At 44.1% G+C, this 23,599-nt stretch overlaps 1 protein-coding gene across 1 annotated transcript in view; it reads left to right on the top strand.

The window, feature by feature from the left end:
- The first annotated feature begins 17,333 nt into the window (after nt 1–17,333).
- Nucleotides 17,334–23,599, top strand: part of Dcaf12 (DDB1 and CUL4 associated factor 12) — a 31,447-nt gene continuing 25,181 nt past the window's right edge. The window contains exons 1-2 of the mRNA XM_042696101.1: nt 17,334–17,727; nt 18,678–18,932. Of these exons, the coding sequence (XP_042552035.1) occupies nt 17,650–17,727; nt 18,678–18,932 (333 nt within the window). The 5' untranslated portion in view covers nt 17,334–17,649. The remainder of the gene's footprint in view (nt 17,728–18,677; nt 18,933–23,599) is intronic.

Genomic DNA, 23,599 nt, shown 5'->3' with positions numbered 1-23,599 from the left:
CTGCAATGTTCTTTTATTTGTCAAGTCATTTGAAACTAATATTCTAAGGATCAGGAAAAAAATTATGTGCAATCATAGCAATTGCAATTTTTTTTTGGGGGGGGTCTGGTTGTGGGACCTGAACTCTGGCCCTGGGTGCTGTCCCTCAGCTCTTCAGCTCAAGGCTAGTGCTCTGCCACTTGAGCCACAGTGCCACTTCAGGCTTTTTTCTTTTTGCTTATGTGGTGCTGAGGAATCGAACCCAGGACCTCATGTTTGCAAGGCAAGCGCTCTACCACTGAGCCACCTTCCCAGCCTCTGCAATTTATTTTTTAAATAATATAAAATGTTTTAAAAGCAAATCAAAAATAAAGCAGACCACAATCACTAGCAGTTCACAAATGGTAAGTTTTATTATAATAAACTGTGAAATTAAAAAGAAAAAAAAAAGGAGCGGGGCTGATGGATTACAACTATAATCCTAGCTACTCCGGAGTCTGAGCCTCATGGTTCAAAGCCAGCTTGGGCAGGAAAGTCCTTGAGATACTTATCTCCAATTAACCACCAAAAAGCCAGAAGTGGAGCTGTGGCTTAAGTGGTACAGCTCCAGCCTTGAGCATAAAAGCTAAGGTACAGCCAGGCACTGGTGGCTTATGCCTATAATCCTAGCTACTCAAGAGTCTATTCCTCAGATGAAGATTGCAGTTCAAAGCCAGCCCAGTCCCTGAGACTCTTATCTCCAATTAACCACCAGAAAACTGGAAGAAATGCTGTGGCTCAAAGTAGTAGAGCACTAGCCTTGAGCTGAAGAGTTCAGAGACAGCGCCCAGGCCCAGAGGTCAAGGCCCATGACTAACCAAAAACAAAAAAAGCTAAGGGACAGTGCCTAGGCTCTGAGTTAAGCCCCAGTACTGGTACAAAAAAATAATGAAAGAAGAAAGAAAACATTTAAACATTTTCGGCAGGTTAGTTAGGCTAATGACATTGTGTGCAACACTCTGTTGTGATTCTGAGTAGTAGTGGCAAGCTACAGCTCTCAATCAACCACAAAGTCATGAGGGTAAACAACTGATACTATAGCTTGCTGTGTTGCTAAACAATGATATTTTGGCTGTTATGTGTATTAAATTCATGTTTGTTTTGTTTTTAAGGCAGGATTTCAATATATAGCCCAAACTGGCCTATAACTTATAATTCTCCATCTCATTCTCCAGGGTGCTAAGATTATTAAATACATTTTTGTTTTGTTGGTGGTACAGGGGTTTGAACTCAGTCTTACACTTGCTTGGCTTAAATGAATCTTTGATTCAACTATACTTTACATTTACAATAGATTAACTGGGTACAACTCTATTATAAATTAAGGAGCATTTATATATGTTTTGCACAGAATTAGTGTTCTATCACTTGTCTGTTTAGATTTTTGTTTGTTTTGTTTGTTTTCTTTTTGTTTTTTTGGTGATTAACTGCAGATAAAAGTCTCGTGGACTTTCCTCCCGGCTGGTTTCAAAACAAGAATCTCAGATCTCAGCCTTCTGAATAGCCACGATTATAGGCATAAGCCATCAGTGCTTGGCTTTTTTTTTAATTTTTTAATTTTGCTAGTCGTGGGCCCTGAACTCTGGGCCTGGGCACTGTCCCTAAGCTCTTCAGCTCAAAGCTAGCGCTCCACCACTTGAGCCACTTCCAGCTTTTTCTGCTTATGTGGTGCTGAGGAATTGAACCCAGGACCTCAAGCATGTAAGGCAAGCACTCTACCATTGAGCCACCTTCCCAGCCCCAGTGCTTGGCTTTGTAGATACATTTCTTAATTTATAACATGCTCTTACATAGGGAAGAATATTAAGTTACTACTATTCCTCAGTTTTCCCAGAAACAGGAAAAGTAATGACTTGCTCTGAGTCTCCTAAGTAGTGCAGATATTTTACCTAAATGCTTCAAGTTTGCAGAGCAGCTAGGAGTGAGGAACTTCATATTTCCTTTATTTCTGTCACTGATTAGATGAAGAACAAATGGTATAATGAAACACATAATTTTAATAGTTTTTGCCCAGTGAAATGTATCTGTAATCCCAATTATTTGAAGGCTAAGGTGGGGAGATGGTTTAAGCCTAAGAGTAGGAGGCTAGCCTAGACAACATAGACAAAAAGAGAGGGAGGAAGAGAAGGATGGGAGGGAGGGAGCACGAGAGGGAGAGAGAGAGCTGGTTATAGCATATATTAATATGCCTATGATCCCAGCACTTGAGATGGAGAGGCAGAAGAATCAATGTCAGCATGGGCTACATATCAATATCCTGTTTCAAAAACAAAAACAAAGCCGGGCGCTGGTGGCTCAGGCCTGTAATCCTAGCTAACTCAGGAGGCTGAGATATGAGGATCACAGTTCAAAGCCAGCCCAGGCAGGAAAGACCATGAGACTCCTATCTCCAATAAACCAAAAACAGAAAACCGGAAGTGGCACTGTAGCTCGAGTGGTAAAGTGCTCTCCTTGAGCTGAAGAGCTGAGGGACAGCATCTAGGCCCAGAGTTCAAGCCCACGACCAACAACAGGAAAAAAAAAAAAAAAAACAAGGCTGGGAATATGGCTTAGTGGTAGAGTGCTTGCCTAGCATGCATAAAGCCCTGGGTTCCATTCTTCAGTACCACATAAATGGAAAAGACCAGAAGAAGTGCTGTGGCTCAAGTGGTAGAGTGCTAGCCCTGAACAAAAGGAACTCAGGAACAGTGCCCAGGCCCTGAGTTCAAGCCCCAGGACTGGAAAACAAAACAACAACAACAAAATATGAACTGTGGCTGGTGGCTCATGCCTATAATCCTTACTACTCAGGAAGCTGAGCTATAGAGGATCAAGGTTCAAAGCCAGACTGGGCAGAAAAGTCCTCGAGATTCTGTCTCTAAAAATAACCATCAAAAAGCTGGGCTAGATGACGGGCTCCAGTGGCTCACGCCTGTAATCCTAGCTACTCAGAAGGCTGAGATCTGAGGATCATGGTTCAAAGCCAGCCTGAGCAGGAAACTCCATGAAACTCTTATCTCCAATAAACGATCAGAAAACCGTAAGTGGAGCTGTAGCTCAAGTGGTAGAGCGCTAGCCTTGAGCTAAAGAGCAGAGGGACAGCACCCAGTGCCAGAGTTCAATCCCCATGACCAAAAAAAAAAAAAAAAAGCTGGGCTAAGGGTGCTGCTCAAATGGTAGAGTGCTAGCCAAACAAGCATGTAGAGCAAGCACCAAAATGATAATAATTTTAAAAATTAACTGTGCTCCAAGCCTTTTCTTTTCTTTTGAAAGAGCCTCGTTATGTGATCCAGACTGATATGGAAATACTATGCCCAAGGGAATCCTCCTGCCTCAGCCTCCTGAGTAGATGGGACTACAGCACACCCCACCATACCTGGAAAGCATTGTCTTTTACTCATCTTTGCATTTGAGTTTTTGGTTTTTTGGGGGGGACTGGTTGTGGGGTCTGAACTCTGGGCCTGGGCGCTGTCCCTCAGCTCTTCAGCTCAAGGCTAGCACTCTACCACTTGAACCACAGCACCACTTCCAGCTTTTTTCTTTTTGCTTATGTGCTGCTGAGGAATCGAACCCAGGGTCTCAGGCATGCAAGGCAAGCGCTCTACCACTGAGCCACCTTCCCAGCCCTGCATTTGGTTTTTTAAGTAAGCAAATTATTTCCCCCAATTTTCAGGTTTCAACAGTTAAGTTTTATTTTACTAGGCATCACTGTCTTTCAAATCAGAGCTGATCTAAGTCTAAAAGCAAGTATCTTATCAACTATGCCTCCACTATGTTTATCTGGAGTTTTCCTTGGTTTGCTTCTGAGGCTACAGGGTGGTCACCTTGCTTTCCACTTTTGGGATGAAAGGTAGCCTCATCAATCTCCTCACCTATATAATGAATCAAAAGAGCCTATTTCTCAAACCCTTCTTCCTTCTGCAGTCTCTTAGTGAAGAGAGGAACAATACCTCTCCTTTTAGAATTTCTGCTTCCCCAATCAGTCAGGTTTCCAAACTGTGTGTGACTTAATCAAAGGGATCTCTCTGAGTATCTGGAGGTGGGGAAGTAGATGGCAGATTAGTAAAGAACTGGCTGGTTGGAGTGAACAGTAAACTACAAGAAAGAAAAACTGACAACAGTATTTTCACAATAAAAAAGAAAGAAAGAAAAACTGACAAGAAAAACAAACCATCCTTTCAGGTAATCTTCATTACACTCTTCTTGCTGGTCTTTAGCTTTTCTCCACTCCCCCCTCTTTTGGTTCCTGTCCTGGGGTTTGAACTCAAGCCCCACGACTGCAAAAAGAAAAAAGAAAAAAAAAAGGGGTGAGGGGCTGGGAAGGTGGCTCAGCGGTAGAGTGCTTGCCTTGCATGAATGAGGCCCTGGGTTCGATTCCTCAGCACCACATAAACAGAAAAAGCCAGAAGTGGCACTGTGGCTCCAGTGGTAGAGCACTCACCTTGAGCTGAAGAGCTGAGGGACAGCGCCCAGACCCAGAGTTCATGCCCATGTCCGACAAAAAAAAAAGAGGAATAATTTAAGTCAACTTGCTCCTCTTCCTAAACAGCCTATAAGTCTGTCTCATCCTAGATAGTAAATAGGAATCTCAAAAATCCATTTTTGCTCCAGATTTTTCATTATAGAAAGTACATTTAACTAAATCAACATGCCATCTTTACTAGAACTATGCTATAATATCTTAACTTATATTTAAGCATAGCAAAATATTCCCATGCTCACCATAATGACTCAGCCTTGAACTTAAGTGAGGTCTGCTAAGGGGAGATAAAACTTCAAACATCTTCATGGGGGAGAAAAACACTTTCACTCCTTCAACCTTAGTAAGTTTCCACCCACAAATAGATATTGCTTAGTGGCCAATGACAAATGATCCCCTCATGATTGTTGATCTCCAAGGTATCAGGAATACAATGGTAGAGAGAACTTCTGTTTATAGAATTCCACTTTCCATTCCTATTCTCTGATCAAAATGATGCTATAACCAGAGGACAGGGGACGGGGAACAGGCAAAGCTCAAGAAAGAAAGGCCAAGTAGATCAGCACTGGGTTTCCTACACAAAGCGGGGCAGAATGCATCAAAACAGGGCACAGATGGTCTTCCAAGTGATTAGAGAAATTAAATCCCCAGTGTATTTTGATCCTTATACAGCCAAACTCAGAAAGGAAGGGAGGGAGGGAAGAAAGGAGGGAAGGAAGGAAAGAAGGGAGGAAAGGAAAAATATACAATGATATAGAAGATCCTTTGACTCTCTCTCTCTAGGCCTGTCTTTTTTGGGCAAAATGTCATAGCTTGACATTCCTTCCCCAGAAGTATTAGAATCTCCCATTTCCCTCTTTTAATTTCCAGAATTATTTTTTGCCGGTAACATCATCCTATGACTCCCCTCATTTTCTTTCTGTTGGCTGATATATTAAGGAGACTTGACTAATGTCTTGGCTAGGCTAAAAAATTTTCTGTTTGCCAACAAGGCAAAGTTTACTTCTGCAAAAGGATGCAACATCAGCCAAAAAGCTGGCAACAAGCTCATACAGTAGGGCAGGCTGCTCCTTTTTTATTCCTAACCCAGAAGGCGGGGCCTTTCTGTTCACATTGGTTGGGCAGCAGGTTCACCATCTGCAAAAGGATATAGTTTAATTAACAGGATGTAAAAAAACTCAAGGAACTTCTAACAGGATGTCTTAATTAAAGTGCAGTAGAAACAGAATTAACTAAAATGTAATTAACAAGAGTCAAACCATCTAGCCAAAGTAGGAACTTTTCAGAAAAACAATTCTCACAAGATTAACAGGAAGGACACAAATTACTTTGATAGAAAAGGTGCTGTTCTCCCATTACTTCAACTGAATTGTCTTTCTCCCATTACTTCAGCTGAATTGTCTTTAGTAGTGGGGAAAAAATATCCTAGAGGACAATGAATGATGTCAAGAATTCATCATGGGGCCTGAACTCTGGGCCTGGGCGCTGTCCCTCAGCTCTTCAGCTCAAGGCTAGCGCTCTACCACTTGAGCCACAGCGCCACTTCCGGCTTTTTTCTTTTTGCTTATGTGGTGCTGAGGAATCGAACCCAGGGCCTCAGGCATGCAAGGCAAGCACTCAACCACTGAGCCACCTTCCCAGCCCCTCTTTTCCATTTTAAATGCATGAATAGTTCCTTTAGCCTAGATTCTTACTCTCAGAAGTCATTTGAACAAGACCACACAATGATTTAAGAAGGCATAGAATGAAGCCTGGACAGAAATGAATTTAGAGAGATACAGATTACTGAAGCACAGGTTCATTGAGGGCATGTGTTCATTCACATAGCAAATTAGACAAAAGGGAGGTGTCCTTTCCTATTGCTGTAATAGCTTGTAAAGGCCTCTGGCCAACTGTGTTATCTATGTTGCTGAGTAATAAATCAGCTAGTGACAAGGAAGAAGAAAAACAGTTGTTGCTCTCCCTTCTATTTTTTTTTCTTTTTTTGTCTCTTTGTACAAGTTTTCTGATGGCTGGTTTGGAAGATTTAAAAATTCATCCTCAGTCTGTGGTCTGGTGGCTCTCACCTGTAATCCAAGCTACTCAGGAGACTGAGATTTAAGGATCATGGTTCAAAGCCAGACTGGGCAGCAAAGTCTGTGAGACTCATTTCCAATTAACCACTAGAGAACAGGAAGAGACACTATGGCTCAATGTGGTAGAGCACTAGCCTTGAGCAAAAATCTCAGGGACAGTGCCCAGATCCTGAGTTCAAGCCTCACAATTGACCAAAAAAAAAAAAAACCTCTCTGAGGAAAGTTTATTCAAGGTAGCTGACAATGATAATACACAAGGATATACTGATAACAATCTGCTCAAATATTCAGCAATATGCCGCTAAAAAGTGTGACCATAAACATGACCTTTCTGGTGAGCAATGGGGCAATCTATCAAGAACTGTAAAAAATGCTTATGCCGGGGCTGGGAAGGTGGGCCAGTGGTAGAGTGCTTGCCTTGCATGCATGAGGCCTTGGGTTTGATTCCTCAACACCAAATAAGTAGAAAAAACCGGAAGTGGCGTTGTGGCTCAAATGGTAGAGCTCTAGCCTTGAGCTGAAGAGCTGAGGGACAGCACCCAGGCCTAGAGTTCAGGCCCCATGACTGGAAAAAAAAAATGCTTATGCCCATTGACTTAGTAATATTACTGGAGTCCTAAGCCAGAGGCACAACTCCAAGAGTCAAATGGACCACGTTTTATTGTAACTAAACAGTGATTCATGTCTTCATGACTAAAATATAAAACAAAGGACAGTTGAGATTGGATGGAAGGAAGGAAGAAGAGATGAGGGAGAGTGATGGAAGGGTTAAGTCTGATCAAAGTGTACTGTGCATATGTGAACTGTCAAAATGAAACTGCCTTGTACAACTACCAGAGGTTAACAAAAATTAAAAATAAAAGATTAGAGATTTATTTATTTATTTATTTTTTGGGTCCGGTCGTGGGGTCTGAACTCTGGGCCTGGGCGCTGTCCCTCAGCTCTTCAGCTCAAGGCTAGCACCCTACCACTTGAACCACAGCGCCACTTCCAGCTTTTTTCTTTTTGCTTATGTGGTGCTGAGGAATCGAACCCAGGGCCTCAGGCATGCAAGGCAAGCGCTCTACCACCGAGCCACCTTCCCAGCCCCAAGATTAGAGATTTATTACCTGCAGCAGGTAAGAACATGGAAGTTATTTCCAAAGCAGTGAATATCCTCTTGAACCAAGGAAGCACGGGGATTTTATTAGGGAAATCTGTACATTTTCATATAGGAATGTAAAGGGATGGTAGTATTCTTGAGCATGCTCAGTTTAAAGCCATAATTCAAGGAAAAATATGGCAGGTATTTTTTTTTTAGCATGCTTAAATCCAAGTCATGTTTGAAATGGAAGATAGTAATGTCTCTGAGTATTCTCAGATTTGTCATAATTTTTGTTTTGATTTCTTTCTTTTTTGTTTTTTCCTGTCATGAGGCTTGTACTCAGGGCCTGGGCACTGTCCCTGAACTCTTTTGTTCAAGGCTAATGTTCTACCACGTTGAGCCACAGCACCATTTACAGTTTTCTGGTAATTAATTAGAGATAGAGTCTCATGGACTTTCCTGCCCAGGCTGGCTTCAAACTGCACTCCTCAGATCTCAGCCTCCTGAGTAGGTAAGATTACAGGAACGAGCCACCATTGCCCAGCTTTATTTTTTGATGCTGGTACTGGGACTTAAATTCAGGGCCTGGGTGCTGTCCCTTAGAGTTTTCACTCAAGGCTGGTGCTTGACTATTTGTGCCGCACTTCCCTGTCTGGCTTTTGGATGGCTATCTCATGGACTTTGCTGCCTGTACTGACTTTGAACCATGATTCTCATATCTTAGCCTCCAAAGTAGCTAAGATTATAGATGTAAGTCATCAGCACCTGGCTTTGTAACAGTTTTAGCAAAAATAAAGACAAAGGACTCTTTGAAGGTCCATTGTTATAAGAGTTGGCCGTAAAAGGAGCCTTACTCACTAACTAGCCCAGCCACTTTCCCTAACTGACCAAACAAGCAACAAGTGATAGTGAATACAAGAAAGGAATTTACTCTGCATGTCCATACTGGGGAGAAAAATGGTAAGTCTAGTGACTAAAAATCTGTGTCTCTATTAACCATAATCTTAGGGTTATAGAAAGAAGGAATAAAAGTCAATAAGAAGCATTCATAGTCAAGGAGTGTTGGTTAGACTGTGCTCTAGTTGATTATTATCTCAGATCTGGTTCTGCTAGCACCAGGAGAGATGAATGCTGCAAGGTTCACCATTTCTAGAATTTGAGATAAACTGAGGAGACAATAACTTGAAGAAAGAACAGGCCAGAGGAATAAAACTGGTGCAATGACTATGTCCTCCTTGGTTTTGGACAATAACTGTAGTGCTGTGCTGTTCTGGTGTCTGGAATATGTTGTAAAAGTTGATGTTTGATAATCTACTGAGTTGGATGGCCCTTCAAATCTTGAATTTATCTTATTCTTATCTTGGAGTCTTTAACCGTGAGGGATTATGATTTTTAGATGAATACCAGTTTAATGATGACCATATCTTAGATACAGAACTGCACTGAGGTCCAGTGCCAGTGGCTCACACCTGTAATCCTAGCTATTCAGGAGGCTGAGATCTGAGGGTCACAGCTCAAAGCCAAGCGAGCAGGAAAGGCTGTGAGACTCTTACCTCCAATAAACTACCTGAAAACCAGAAGTGGCACTGTAGCTCAAGTGGTAGAGCTCTAGTCTTGACTGAAGAGCTGAGGGACAGCACCCAGGCCCAGAGTTCAAAACCCATGACTGATTAAAAAAAAAAAAACTGCATTGAGCCTGACCCAAAATTTAAGTCAGAAAAGTTAAAATATGCAAAATGAAAGCAGTGATGCCAAGTTTTCATCCAGCTTTTTAGTACCATTCAAACATCTATAGACTCAAGTGAAGAGTCAGTGCTTTTGCTAAAGCAGTTTCTAAGTTCCCATTATAGGATTCTTCTGGAAGTTCATCTCATGAAGTCAGAAATATGAACAAAAATATCTCCAGGAAGCTTTTATACTCTAAATCAGTATCAAGTATATGATCCTGTTTCTTCAATAGAAGGATACAGGAATTAAAATGTAGAAACAAGAATGACCCATTAGTGAGTGATCCAGTAGCAAAAATGTTGCTTTCTGTCTAGATATCTTAGTGCTCTTATTAAAGACAATAAAGATTATATTAAACTGGAAGACTGACACCTGGTTGGGTGTCAGTGGCTTATACCTATAATCCTAGCTACTTAGAAAGCTGAAACAGGAGGATTGTGATTGTGAGGCCAGCCTGTACACAACAAAACCATCTATCTATCTATCTATCAATCTATCTATCTATCTATCTTTCCATCTATTTTCATCTGTCTATCTATATTTTAGGCAGAAGATGTAGACCAGAGGTAGAGTGTGTACCTAATATCTCAAAGACCCTGGGTTCAAACCTTAGTACTGACCTGGGAATGTGGCTTAGAAGTACAGTGCTTGTTTAGCATGCATGAAGCCCTGGGTTCGATTCCTCACTTCTACATAAACAGAAAAAGTCAGAAGTGGTGCTGTGGCTCAAGTGGTAGAGAGCTATCCTTGAGCACAGAGAGGCTCAAGGACAGTGCCCAGGCCCTGAGTTCAAGCTCCAGGACTGACAAACAAACAAAACAAACAAAAAACCCTAGCACTTATTCATTGTAAAAGATCCCCAGGAAAAAACTCTACAAACTCTTTAATCAATCCCTGAAAGATTAAGAGTTGTCTATACGGGCTGGGAAGGTAGCTCAGTGGTAGAGAGCTTGCCTTGCATGCATGAAGCCCTGGGTTCGATTCCTCAGCACCACATAAGCAAAAAGAAAAAAGCCTGAAGTGGCGCTGTGGCTCAAGTGGTAGAGCACTAGCCTTGAGCTGAAGAGCTGAGGGACAGTGCCCAGGCCCAGAGTTCAGGCCCCAGGACCGGACCCAAAAAAAAAAAAAAGAGTTGTCTATACTTACGAATTCTACGAGTGTCTCCTAAATTACACATAAACAAAATCAGATAATCAACACCAGACATGTTGGTAACATACTTGTAACCCTAGCACTTGGGAAGCTTGGTCAGGAGGGGAGGATTATACTAGTTATAGGCTGGAAAAGGAAAAGTTCAGATAACCACACAAATAAATGCAAAATTCAAATTGTGATAAGCTCCATGAAAGAGAAACATATGGTACTATGAAATCTAATAATAAAGAGGAATTAAATTCAGCGAGGCCAGGTACACTTTTGTGACTAAGTAATATTTTAGCTGAGATCTGAGGATAATTACTTATCACAGCAGCAAAGAGGGTCAGAATGTAGCAAATAGGCCAGGTGCAGTGGCTCAGTCCTGTAATCTTATCAGCTTGGGAGATGGAGATCTGGAGGACCACAATTTGAGGCCAAGCAAGAAAAATTTTGGAGATTCTACCTCAACCAATGTCCAGTCAAAGTGATACATGCTTGTCATTTTAGCTATGTAGAGAAACACAAACTAGTCCAAGCTAGTCTACTCTAGGCATAAAGTGAGACCCCTATCTCTAAAATATCCACTATAAAAAGGGCCGGGCTCAAGTGGCTTCCAAGCAAGCTGAGACTTTTGAGTTCAGATGCCTGCAAAATGAGTGTGAGTATAAAGTATAGCAATGTAGTAAACAGAGGTAAATATGTGCCCAGGGCCTGTAGCAGGAGAGGACATTTTGGTTAGGAAGGATTGAGAGATAGTCAGCTGAAACTGAGAAGGGAGGATGTTATGAGATATGACTAGAGTCAAAATGGGAGCCAGAGAATATATAGGTCAGATAAAGTTGTCTTCAGTACTGGGTACTTTGCAAATGCTACCTAAGCACTCTATGGCCCAGTTATATTACTTTAACCACCTATATTTATTAGTTATACAGGAATTATTGCTGTATTTCTTTCAACACTGTAAAATGAATCCATATAGTATCCATAAATAGCACTGCTCCATAATAGTCAAGTGAATAACATCTGACTTCTAATTTTGGGCTACTATTGTTGTATGGCAATTCAGTCAAGAGAAAACAGAGAAGCCACACTTGAGAGTTGAATTGGGAGTCTTTATTATAAAGCTGGTGACTGCAGATGGACTCCTGTCTCAAAGACCTACAGCTCAGAATGTCTCTGTACAAACCTTTTTTTTGTTTTGTTTTGTTTTGGGTCCGGTCATGGGGCCTTGAACTCTGGGCCTGGGCGCTGTCCCTCAGCTCTTCAGCTCAAGGCTAGCGCTCTACCACTTGAGCCACAGCGCCACTTCCAGCTTTTTACTTTTATGCTTATGTGGTGCTGCAGAATTGAACCCAGGGCCTCATGCATGCAAGGCAAGTGCTTTACCACTGAGCCACCTTCCCAGCCCTCTGTACAAACCTTTTAAAGGCAAAACCATATAAGTGTTATGAGAAATTAAACCTAACCAAAGTGTTATAGATAGGCAGGGCAAACTAGATGAGAATTCTTTTTTTTTTTTTTTGGGTCCGGTTGTGGGGCCTGAACTCTGGGCCTGGGCGCTGTCCCTCAGCTCTTCAGCTCAAGGCTAGCGCTCTACCACTTGAGCCACAGCGCCACTTCCGGCTTTTTTCTTTTTGCTTATGTGGTGCTGAGGAATCGAACCCAGGGCCTCAGGCTTGCAAGGCAAGCGCTCTACCACTGAGCCACCTTCCCAGCCCCTAGATGAGAATTCTTAAATCTAACAAAAATGTTGCACATAGGCAAAACAAACTACCCAGGGAAACAGTCAGGTACAGTAATCATTGTTGTACTGGAACTTAGTCATAAGAAAACAGAGAAGCCACATTTTGAGAGGTCAAATTGGGAGTCTTTATTGGAGAGCCAATGGCTGCAGGCTTCAAAGACCAGTAGCTCCTTGAATACACTCAACACTATTAGAAAACTGAGCCATGGTTGAGTGCCGGTAGCTCACACCTGTAATCCTAGCCACTCAGGATCAGGAGGCTGAGATCTGAGGATCACGGTTCAAAGCCAGCCTGAGCAGGAAAAGTCTGTGAGACTCTTATCTACAATAAACCACTCAGAAAACCAGAAGTGGCACTGTGGTTCAAGTGGTAGAGTGCTAGCCTTGAGCTGAAGAGCTGAGGGATAGCACCCAGGCCCAGAGTTCAAGCCCCATGACCGACAAAAGAAAAAAAGAAAACTGAGCCTTGACAGGAGTAAGAGCAAAGAGCAGAAAAACAATACCAACAAACCAGATTAACTCCAGAAGAAAGCGGAAGTGGGACACCATGGTGACCAGAGGAAAGCCAGGAAACAGGAGACACAGGACATGAGGTATGACATAATGGCACCTGAGCTGGTCCAAGTCTAAATAGTGTGTCAGGGTCAGGGGTCAGGGTCATAGGAAACTTGAGAGTTTCTTGAGTTGGAGGCACAGGAGTGACAGGTCCAATAACCTATCATCCTAGTCCCCACCCCAATCTCTAGGAATTCAGGCACACCTATCTCCTGGGGGTGAATTTCCCTGCCTCTACCATGAAGACGAGATAGTGCTAGTTAAAACCAATTCCCTATCATCCACCACATGGTCAAGATAGTGCTGGTTAGACCCAGTCTCCTTATTTCCTCAGGACCCCAGCAAGACTTTCCTAGAGCTTAACAATTCAGGACGTATCTGCAATCCAAAGATGTCCTCTGTTACCTCTAGAGTTCTCAGAAAGTTCCTCATCTTCTATTAAGATGCCAAAATGGAGTTACTTAGATCCAATATCCCTATTTCATTATGTATAGAGCTGCTATTCTTCTTCTCATAGTTTTTGGTGGACTCATGAATTTCTGTTGGGTTTGTAACCCAGAAGTAGAACTGATAGATCCAGGGCTGGGAAGGTGGCTTAGTGGTAGTGTGTTTGCCTCACATGCATGAGGCCCTGAGTTTGATTCCTCAGCACCACATAAGAACAAGCCAGAAGTGACGCTGTGGCTCAAGTGGTAAAGTGCTAGCCTTGAGCTGAAGACCTGAGGGACAGTGCCCAGGCCCAGAGTTCAGGCCCCACGACTGACCAAAAAAATAAATGAATAAATAAATAAATAAAAGAATTGATAGATTGAAGGGTAAACATTTAGGGTAAGGGTATAGTTCAGTGATAGAACACTTGCTTAGGATGTATGTATGAGGCCCTAGATTCAATCCCAAATACTGAAAAAAAAAGAGGGGACATTTATATATATATATACACATTTTTTTTTCCAGTCATGGGAGCTGAACCCTGGGCCTGGGCACTGTCCATCAGCTCTTCAGCTCAAGGCTAGCACCTTACCACTTGAGCCACAAAGCCACTTCCGACTTTTTCTGCTTATGTGGTACTGAGGAATCGAGCCCAGCGCTTCATGCATGCAAGGCAAGGACTTTACCACTGAGCCAACTTCCCAGCCCTATATATTGTTTTAGTAAGTAACTACCACAGATTCTTTTCAATTAGTTATACCAGTTGTATACCCATTCACAAAGTTGAGAGTTCTAGTCTCAACTAGAACATTTTTGTGTGTGTGCGGTCATAGGCCTGAACTCTATCCCTGAGCACTTCTGCTTAAGGCTAGTGCTCTACCGCTTGAACTACTGTGACACTTCCAGCTTTTTCTGCTTATGTGGTGCTGAGAAGTTGAACCCAGGGCTTCATGCATGCAAGGCAAGTATTCTACCACTGAACCACCTTCCCAGACCTCAACTAGAACTTCTTACTTGTCTTTTTTTTTCTTGTCGATTGTGGGGCTTGAACCCTGGGCTTTATCACTTGAGCCACAGCGCCACTTCCGGTTTCCTGGTGCTTTACTGGAGATAAGAGTCTGAAGGACTCTCGTGGCTGGGATGGCTTTGAACTTCAATCCTCAGATCCCAGCCTACTGAGTAGCTAAGATTACAGGCATGAGCCAGCTCCATAACTGTTTTTAAAAGATTGATACTAAGTATGAAATACTTGTTTGTATATACAAGTATATTTGTTTTTTAAAAAGACCAGAAAAGCCTGGCGCTGATGGCTTATTCCTGTAATCTTAACTATGCGGAGGCTGAAATCTGAGGTTTGCAGTTCAAAGCCAGCATGGTCAGAAAAATCTGAGACTCTTATCTCCAATAAACCACCAGAAAACCAGAAGTGGCGCTGAGGCTCAAGTGGTAGAGCTCTAGCCTTGAGCTGAAGAGCTGAGGGACAGCGCCCAGGCCCAGAGTTCAGGCCCCACGACCGGACCCAAAAAAATAAAAAATAAAATTAAAACAATTATGGAGCCAGGCATCAGTGGTCACACCTGAAATCCTAGCTACTCAGGAGGCTGAGATCTGAGGATCATGGTTCAAAGCCAGCCCAGGCAGGAAAGTCCATGAGACTCTTATCTCCAAATAACCACCAGAAAACCAGAAGTGGTGCTGTGGTGCTGTGGCACAAGTGGTAGAGCACTCACTTGAGCTGAAGAACTGAGGGACAGCGCCTAGACCCAGAGTCCAAGCCCCACAACTGAGAAAAAACAAACAACAACAACAAAACAAGACCCAATAATTACAGGGGTGGGGGCATAATTCAAGGGGTGTTATATTAGACCCTGCGTTTGATACCTCACTTCAAAAAAAAATAATAAGCTTAATTTTTATTTTGGTAGTTCTGGAGCTTGAACTCAGAACTCAGGACGTGGGCATTGTCCCTGAGCTTCTTTTGCTCAAGGCTAGCACTCTACCAATTCAGCCATAGCGGTACTTCTTTTTTTATTTCTGTACTGAGGACTTGAACCTAGGGCTTCATGCATCCTAGGTAAGCACTCAACCACTAAGCTACAGTCCCAACCCCATTTTTTTTTCCAGTCATGGGGGTTGAACTCAGGAATTGGGTGCTATCCCCAAGCCTCCTTGTACTCAAGGCTAGTACTCGACCATTTGTGTCCCAGCACTACTTCCGGCTTTTTCTGAATTGTTGGAGATAAGAAACTCTTGGGCTTTTCTGCCTGGGCTGGCTTCAAACTGTGAACCTCAGGGGCTGGGAAGGTAGCTCAGTGGTAGAGTGTTTGCCGTGCATGCCTGAGGCCCTGGGGTTCGATTCCTCAGCACCACATAAGCAAAAAGAAAGAAGCCGGAAGTGGCGCTGTGGCTCAAGTGGTAGAGCGCTAGCCTTTAGCTGAAGAGCTGAGGGACAGTGCCCAGGCCCAGAGTTCAGGCCCCACGACCGGACCCAAAAACAAACAAACAAACAAAAAAAACAAACAAACTGTGAACCTCAGATCTTAGCCTACTGAGTAGCTAGAATTATAGGCTTGAACCACCGGCACCTGGCTGTGATTATGAATTTTTAAACTTCCAGACTTCACTCAATTTTACTTCCACAGATATAGTAATCCTCTACTGCAAGGTTGATTTGGGGATGGTTCCTAGGATGTAAAGATGAAGTGTAAAAACAAAACAAAACAAACTTTAAGAACGGGCTTGCATCCATGTCCAGTGTGCCCCTCTGGTAGGGGCTGAGGGGAACCTAGAGATTCTCAAAGAATTCCAGGCTCTTGTCCAATGCGCTCTTGAGCATTGTGAGGCAAGACAGAACCAGAACAGAACTGAAAAAGGAAACTGACCCACTCCTGATCCATTCACTGTATGTACGTCTCTGAAGGGATAGGCCTGACCAAGAAAGACAGAGATGACTTTCCCAAGATGGTATTAGGGGTTAGTGGCAGTGATGACTTGGGATGGTGGTGGAGGACCCTGTTTCAATCTGGTATTTGGTTCAGCTTGGAAAACAAAACCAAATCTTCTTGTGGGCAGGACTTCAGATGGGCCAACACAGCTCCATGGAGGTATGAGGCCTGAAGCCTGAAGGGACCAGCAGGTAACTGGGTATACCTCAGCCTGAGGTCTTGGTCTCAAACAAGTGCATCCTGTTTCTTCCAAGAATTCTCTGCCAGAGGAAAGTTGGAGGCTGGTACTCATATATTTCTTTCAGGATCTTCCGAAAATGGGGGCAGAGGTGATCCTGAAAACCTCCATTGGTGACCAATGCCAGTCCAAGTTGGACTGACAAGCCAAAAGATGGCCACTCTCTTTCCTGTGGTTTGGAATATCATCCTTCTTCAATGACAGACCTTGAGAACCCGGACTTAGGCGGGCAGTGACAGACAACTCACAGCCTAAGGCTTAACTTTAAAAAAAAAAAAAAACCCAAACAAAAACAAAAAACCAGTAAGGATGGCCCTGATAGCACGTCGTGGGAATGTCACTGGGAGCCGGGCGACCGGTAGTAAGCCCGAGTCCGGAGGTCGAGTGGGGAGGGGGCGGAGGGCTGGGGAGGGGGCGGCCCCGGGCCCCCGCCGAGGCCCGAGCTGGTGGCGACCGGCATGGGAAGGTCTGGGCGTGCTTCGGAGCTAGATTTCACCTCGATGTGGGGACGGAGGTCCTGCCTCTCCAGCGTCCAGTTCTCGGAGCCAGGCCCATCAACTACGAAGGCAACAGGGCAGAACTAGACAGGAAGCCGTGGCGAGGGGACAAAGAGCGCCAGCGGGCATGCCCTCGCCCAGCGGCGCAGCTAGTTTTCATTTCCGGGTGCCGGCGGATGGACGAGCTGGGGTCAGGGGTCGAAGGTCAGCGGTCAGCATCCAGATTCTTTAGATGGAAGCTCGGCGGACCCCCCGGCACCCCTCAGCGGCCGGCCGTCAACGGGCGGTTAGAAGCGGACTGTCGACCGCGAGGCAAACAGCCTCCATTTCACCTCCCCGCCCTAAATCCCGCCCCTCTCGCCTAGGCGGGGTCTCCCGTAGCGACGCGCTGCGAAATGCGGCTGCGCAGGGGTGACGGAGCGCGGGCCAGGGGGGTGGAGGGGGTGTTTTGGTTCTTGCCGCTCGCCGTCTTCCCCAGACCGACATCTCTGTCGGAAACCTTCTGCTTCCTACCTTCCCCTTTCCCTTTTCCCCTTCCCTTCCCCGACCCTCCCTCCCTCCTTCCTTCCCTTCCGTCTACCTTTCGTTCTTTCACCGACACCTCCGGGGTCCGGATCATTTTTCCGGGCCGGGGCGCCTTGAAGCGCGCGGCCCCGGGGCGCGGTGCATGACCCACCGTCCGGCTACCCCTTACACCTCCCGCCCCATGTGGCTGCGGGGTCGCCGCGGCGCTGCCCACTATGGCCCGGAAAGCAGTTAGCAGGAAACGGAAAGCGCCTGCCTCGCCAGGAGCTGGGAGCGACGCTCAGGGTCCGCAGGTGAGGGGTTGGAGGCCGAGGTCCGGGGTGGTAAGGCGGGGAGCCTGCCTGGGGTTAAGGCTCCTCGGATGTGGGTACTAGGGCTGTAAGTGAGTGGTGGGACAGAACCAGGGCTGCTTGCCCTTGTAGAGTCGTGGCTGGTCCTTCTTGAGTTCCTTGGAGTGCAGATAGGCCGGAGGAGCCAAAGAGGAACTCAGAAATGGGGTCCTTCCTCGAGAGGCCTGTGGAGCAGAGAACAAACCCAAGAGTTTTTACTGGGGAGGAAGGGGAGTCGAAGTCGAGGAGAATCTGGAGTGAAACCAACCTCACAGAACTGACTTTTGGGAGTGAGGAAAGGAGCAGCACTCGGCCCGAAGCAACTCTACCTACCTCTGGGTACCCAAGCCTTGAGGTTGGCCTTGGACAAGACAAGGGTGGACTTGGACCATTAAAACGATTACAGGATGTTTTTCCTTTACCCTTTGGAGAGAAAGGCCTTCTTGGAATAGCACTGATTTCCCATGCTCCTCTATCCTTATGGGTGTTTTTCTAATTCTACAACTGCATAACTGAGGGGCAGCTATCGATGGTATCCCTGTAAGACCCAGGACCACAGTCTGGCTTTTTGAGTTATACTGCGCTCTTCTGGGAGGACAGGCTGAACAGGAGAAGAGGGCTGGGTAGAGATGCAGCCCAGGTGCAGCTGGGAATCACTAGGCCTCTTACTCCCTTGATACGTACAGGGTGTCTGTGCCCTTCACGCTAATAAACCTTTAAGTATGTAGGTTTAACTATGAGCAAAATTATTTCAATGCAGGAAGAGTTAAACTGGACTTTCTGGATTAGATTCTATTTCTGTTAAATGCAAATCCTACCAGATGAGTTCTTGGTTACTTGTGTGTAGTACAGTAGAAGTTCTTGTTCTGAAGAAAGATAGCCAAAGCCCTGATTTCTAATGTTTGTTTCCACAGTTTGGCTGGGATCACTCCCTTCACAAAAGGAAAAGACTCCCCCCAGTGAAGAGATCCTTAGTATACTACTTGAAGAACCGGGAAGTCAGGCTACAGAATGAAACCAACTATTCTCGAGTCTTGCATGGTTATGCAGCACAACAGCTTCCCAGTCTACTGAAGGAGAAAGAATTTCATCTTGGGACCCTTAATAAAGTGTTTGCTTCTCAATGGTTGAATCATAGGCAAGTGGTGTGTGGCACAAAATGCAATACGGTAAGTGTTTGGGATTTAGAGAACTTACTCCCAGGTCTTGGATGTAATGGCTCTACGTGCTCTAAAATCTTTCACTGCTTGTTTTCCTCTTCAGTTTATTTTTTTATTTTATTAAAAAAAATTTTTTTTTGGGGGTCCGGTCGTGGGGCCTGAACTCTGGGCCTGGCAACTCTCCCTCAGCTCTTTAGCTCAAGGCTAGCACTCTACCACTTGAGCCACGGCGCCACTTCTGGCTTTTTTCTTTTTGCTTATGTGGTGCTGAGGAATCGAACCCAGGGCCTCATGCATGCAAGGCAAGCACTCTACCACTGAGCCACCTTCCCAGCCTCTTCAGTTTATTTTGTGAAGGAGTTGGCTTACTCTCCTTTCCATTCTCTTCTGCTAAAGAGTATATTTCTTTAGGCCCCTAATTCTTTGTAAATGCTACTGCTACTTGTGGGATTTTTTTTTTTTTTGGTTGTGTGTGTGTGTGTGTGTGTGTGTGTGTGTGTGTGTGTGTGTGTGTGTGTGTTTTAGTGTTACTAGAGATTTGAACTCGGGGCTTTGCACTTGCTAGGGAAGTGTTCTATTACTTGAGCCACACCCTCAGCTGTGGCCTCCTTTTTTTGGGGGGGGGGTTGGTTGTGGGGCTTGAACTCTGGGCTTGGGTGCTGTCCCTCAGCTCTTCAGCTCAAGGCTAGCGCTCTACCACTAGAGCCACAGCACCACTTCCAGTTTTCTTGTGGTTTATTGGAGGTGAGTCTGATGGACTTTTCCTGCCTGGGCTGGCTTTGAACTGTGATCCTCAGATCTCAGCCTCCTGACTAGCTTGGATTATAGGTGTGAGTCACCAGCACCTGGCCTTTTTTTTAATGCTGCTTTTAAAGTAAGAAACCTCAAAGAAAAATTATTCAACACTTGGCTAAAAATATTCTTTTTCTCTGTAATGGAATCTAAAGATGTATAGGTCATGAACTGTTTGTTTCCCATAAGGAAGGCAGGAAAGGACTGGAAAGGTGGCTCAGTGGTAGAGTGCTTGCCTTGCATGCATGAGGCTCTGGATACGATTCCTCAGCACCACATAAGCAGAAAAAAGCAGGAAGTGATGCTGTGGCTCAAGTGGTAGAGTGCTAGCCTTGAGCTAAAGAGCTCGGGGACAGCACTCAGGCCCAGAGTTCAGGCCCCACAACTGACAAAAAAAAGAAAGGGAGCCGGGCGCTGGTGGCTCACGCCTGTAATCCTAGCTACTCAGGAGGCTGAGATCTGAGGATCGTGCTTCAAAGCCAGCCCGGGCAGGAGAGACCGTGAGACTCCTATCTCCAATAAACCACCAGAAAACCGGAAGTGGCGCTGTAGCTCAAGTGGTAGAGCGCTTGCCTTGAGCTGAAGAGCTGAAGGACAGCGCCCAGGCCCAGAGTTCAAGCCCCATGACCGACCAAAAAAAAAGAAGGAAGACAGGAAATATTTGGTGACATATTTGAGGGTGTGATCATTTGCTTTTTGTAAAGTAGCCTTGTAAAAAGGATTCAGAAGAGAGAAGACTTGTATTTATGACATGCAAGTTAGAACTAATTTTAAAGAGAATAATTTACATATGTAATGAAGGGAAAAATTTGTCCATGCACTATCACAGTTATATGCACTATTTAAATAGTGGATGTGATTGGAACAGACAGATACAAATAGTCTGATGTCACAGGAGTGGCAAGTGAAAAAAGGCAGGACTTCACTCTGTGAAAAGATAATGTCATAATGGCTGAACAATTTGACCCTTGACCAGAAGACATCTGGAGCCAATTGAAAGAGAGATTATATCAGGAAAATCATAGCCAGGAGTGGTGATACCTACCTGTTATCCTAGAACTGGAGACTGAGGCAAGAGGATCATGAAACTGAGGCCAGCCTGGCTACCTAGACCTGTCTCAAAACAAAAAACAAATTTGAGTATATTTATAAAGGACTTAAACAGTTTTGGGGTAAGAAATAAAATGGTGGTTTTGCCCAAATTTTCACTTCCTCTTCTGCTGAGGTGGCTTGTCTTAATACAAAAAGCCTTTCAAAACTAAGTAGGAAGAGCAAGACTTCATAAAACTTCCTTTTTCTTAGTCTCATCCTGAATATTCATGATTTAAGAGAACTGTCATTGTCACTTGGAGTAGAAAAACATCTGAAAGTTTTCATTTCACTCTCCATACATGCACAGTAGTTTGTTTGTTTTTTGTTTTAATTTTTTTGGGGTCTGGTCGTGGGGCCTGAACTCTGGGCCTGGGTGCTGCCCCTCAGCTCTTCAGCTCAAGGCTAGAGCTCTACCACTTGAGCCACAGCACCACTTTCGACTTTTTTCTTTTTGCTTATGTGGTGTTGAAGAATCGAACCCAGGGCCTCATGCATGCAAGGCAAGCGTTCTACCACTGAGCCATCTTCCTAGCCCCTGCACAGTTGTTTTTGTCCAGAAAATATTCCTGGATTGCAACCTGAATTTATTCATCAGGATCCTGTTTTTTTTTTTAACTTAGTGCACTATTTTGTAGGTGAACATGTTAAGTAATAATTTACTTTTACTTTCTGCCTCTTTTTAATAGTATAATAATATTTGTTTCTCTTTGTCTAGCTTCCCACCAAAGCAAGGAACCAAGAACAGTGCTTTCCTCCAAGCTTTGTGACATTTGACAAATAATTCTCTATTTGTGCCTTTGTTTTGGTTTCTATAAAATACTAGTAACACGATCTAGTATATCTAAAGTTCTGACCATTTCTAAAGATAATGAGATTACAACAAGTTATGGGTGTCTAGAGGAGACTTGGAATGGATCAGGTTATAAAAACCTTTGAGTATCTAACTGTTGTATTCTGGATGATTGGAAAACAATAACAAAAACAATAAGGATCAGTAGAGAGATACATGGTTGGAGTAATGATCCATGGCAAGCTATTAGAGGAGGCTAGTGCCATAGTATATCATAAGAGGTAATGAGAGACCAAACCAGGACAGTGTCAGGGAGAGGGTGAGGAGGAGAGAGGTACAAGACATCTTAGAGGGGGCTAGGAAGGTGGCTCAGTGGTAGAGTGCTTGCCTTGCATGCATGAGGCCCTGGGTTCGATTCCTCAGCACCACATCAGCAGAAAAAGCTGGAAGTGGTGCTGTGGCTCAAGTGGTAGAGCGCTAGTCTTGAGCTGAAGAGCTGAGGAACAGCGCCCAGGCTCAGAGTTCAGGCCCCACGACCGACAAAAAGAAAAGACATCTTAAGGTAGAATCTGTAGGTGATGATATGCTCAGATTTAATCTTTTGTTAAAAATTGATAATGATACCTTGAGCCTGGGTGGTTGGAAAGGTGCTAAGGTGAATATTAAGGAGCAGATTGAAAGAGAAGGTGAATTCCATTTTATGTTTTCTATCAATTAGTTGACATTTGGGGGAAAGTAAAGATTGAATTATGTGGTTTTAGGAATCATTCATATACTAGGGATTATTGAGGTTGTTATACTACTATTCAGGAGAGGAGGCATTCTTGGCTTGAGTCCTTTGAACCTTTCCTAAAATTGTACAATTTGTACTGTACATACATTTTCTGGGAAGGATTATGGAGGTGGTCCTTAATTTTCATTAGATTTTCAAAGGGAGCGCTGTATTTTTAAGCATTCTATCATTGAGTCTATATACATAGACACACACAGACCAAGTTTGTGATATTTATATGTGGATTTCCCATTATCAATACCCACCAGCCAAAGACTACAGGGACCTACTTTTTTTTGTTAGTCATGGGCTTGAATTATTGTCCTGGGGGCTGTCCTTAAGCTGAAGAGCTTGACTTAATCATCAGAAAACTGGAAGTGGAACTGTGGCTCAAAGTGAAAGAGCACTAGCCTTAAACAACTCAGGGACAGCACTCAGACCCTGAGTTCAAGCCCCATGACCAACAAATATATTTTAAAAAATTAAAAAGGACAGGAAGCCTCATGAAGTTTTTAAATTTCAAGGTGTTTCATAAATGAAGCCTAGTGGGAAAAACAATGTAAATTCATATAGCTCCCCTACCTCATACCAAGATTAATTATAGTCAGACAGTAAAAGGGCAGGTGGGCAGTCTAAGTCTGTTGAAAGAGAATGAAGTTGGGGGTAGTGTGTAAACCCATAATCCCAGCTATTTCAAAGGCTGAAGCAGATAAATCATATTTCAGGCCAGTCCAGGCCAAGTCAGTTATAATCTATCAGCAAAACTCTGTATCACAAACAATTTAAAAAAGGGTGGGGGAATGGCTGAAAGTCCCCCCCCCCCAAAAAAAAAAAAACCAAAAGAACAAGTTCAAATAGGGTAGAAAGATAACAGCAATCAGGAGTCCTTCCTTCCTTCCTTCCTTCCTTCCTTCCTTCCTTCCTTCCTTCCTTCCTTCCTTCCTTTCCTTCTTTCCTTCCTTCCTTCCTTTCTTCCTAACTGCCTTCCTGCCTTCCTGTCTTCTTTCCTTCCTTTCGCCAGTCCTGGGGCTTGAACTCTGAGCCTGGACTCTGTCCCTCAGCTTCTTTTTACTCAAATCTAGCACTCTACCACTTGCCACATCACCATTTCCAGCTTTTTCTGTTTCTGTGGTACTGAGGAATCAAACCCAGGGCTTCATGCATTCTAGGCAAGCACTCTACCATTAAGTCACATTCCCAGCCCCCATTCTATATTTCAAATCAATACAA

Source organism: Dipodomys spectabilis, unplaced genomic scaffold, assembly GCF_019054845.1.
Source record: "Dipodomys spectabilis isolate Male_0828 unplaced genomic scaffold, ASM1905484v1 ptg000006l, whole genome shotgun sequence".
NCBI classification, from domain to species: Eukaryota; Metazoa; Chordata; class Mammalia; order Rodentia; family Heteromyidae; genus Dipodomys; species Dipodomys spectabilis.
This window is presented reverse-complemented; position numbering and strand designations above follow the sequence as displayed.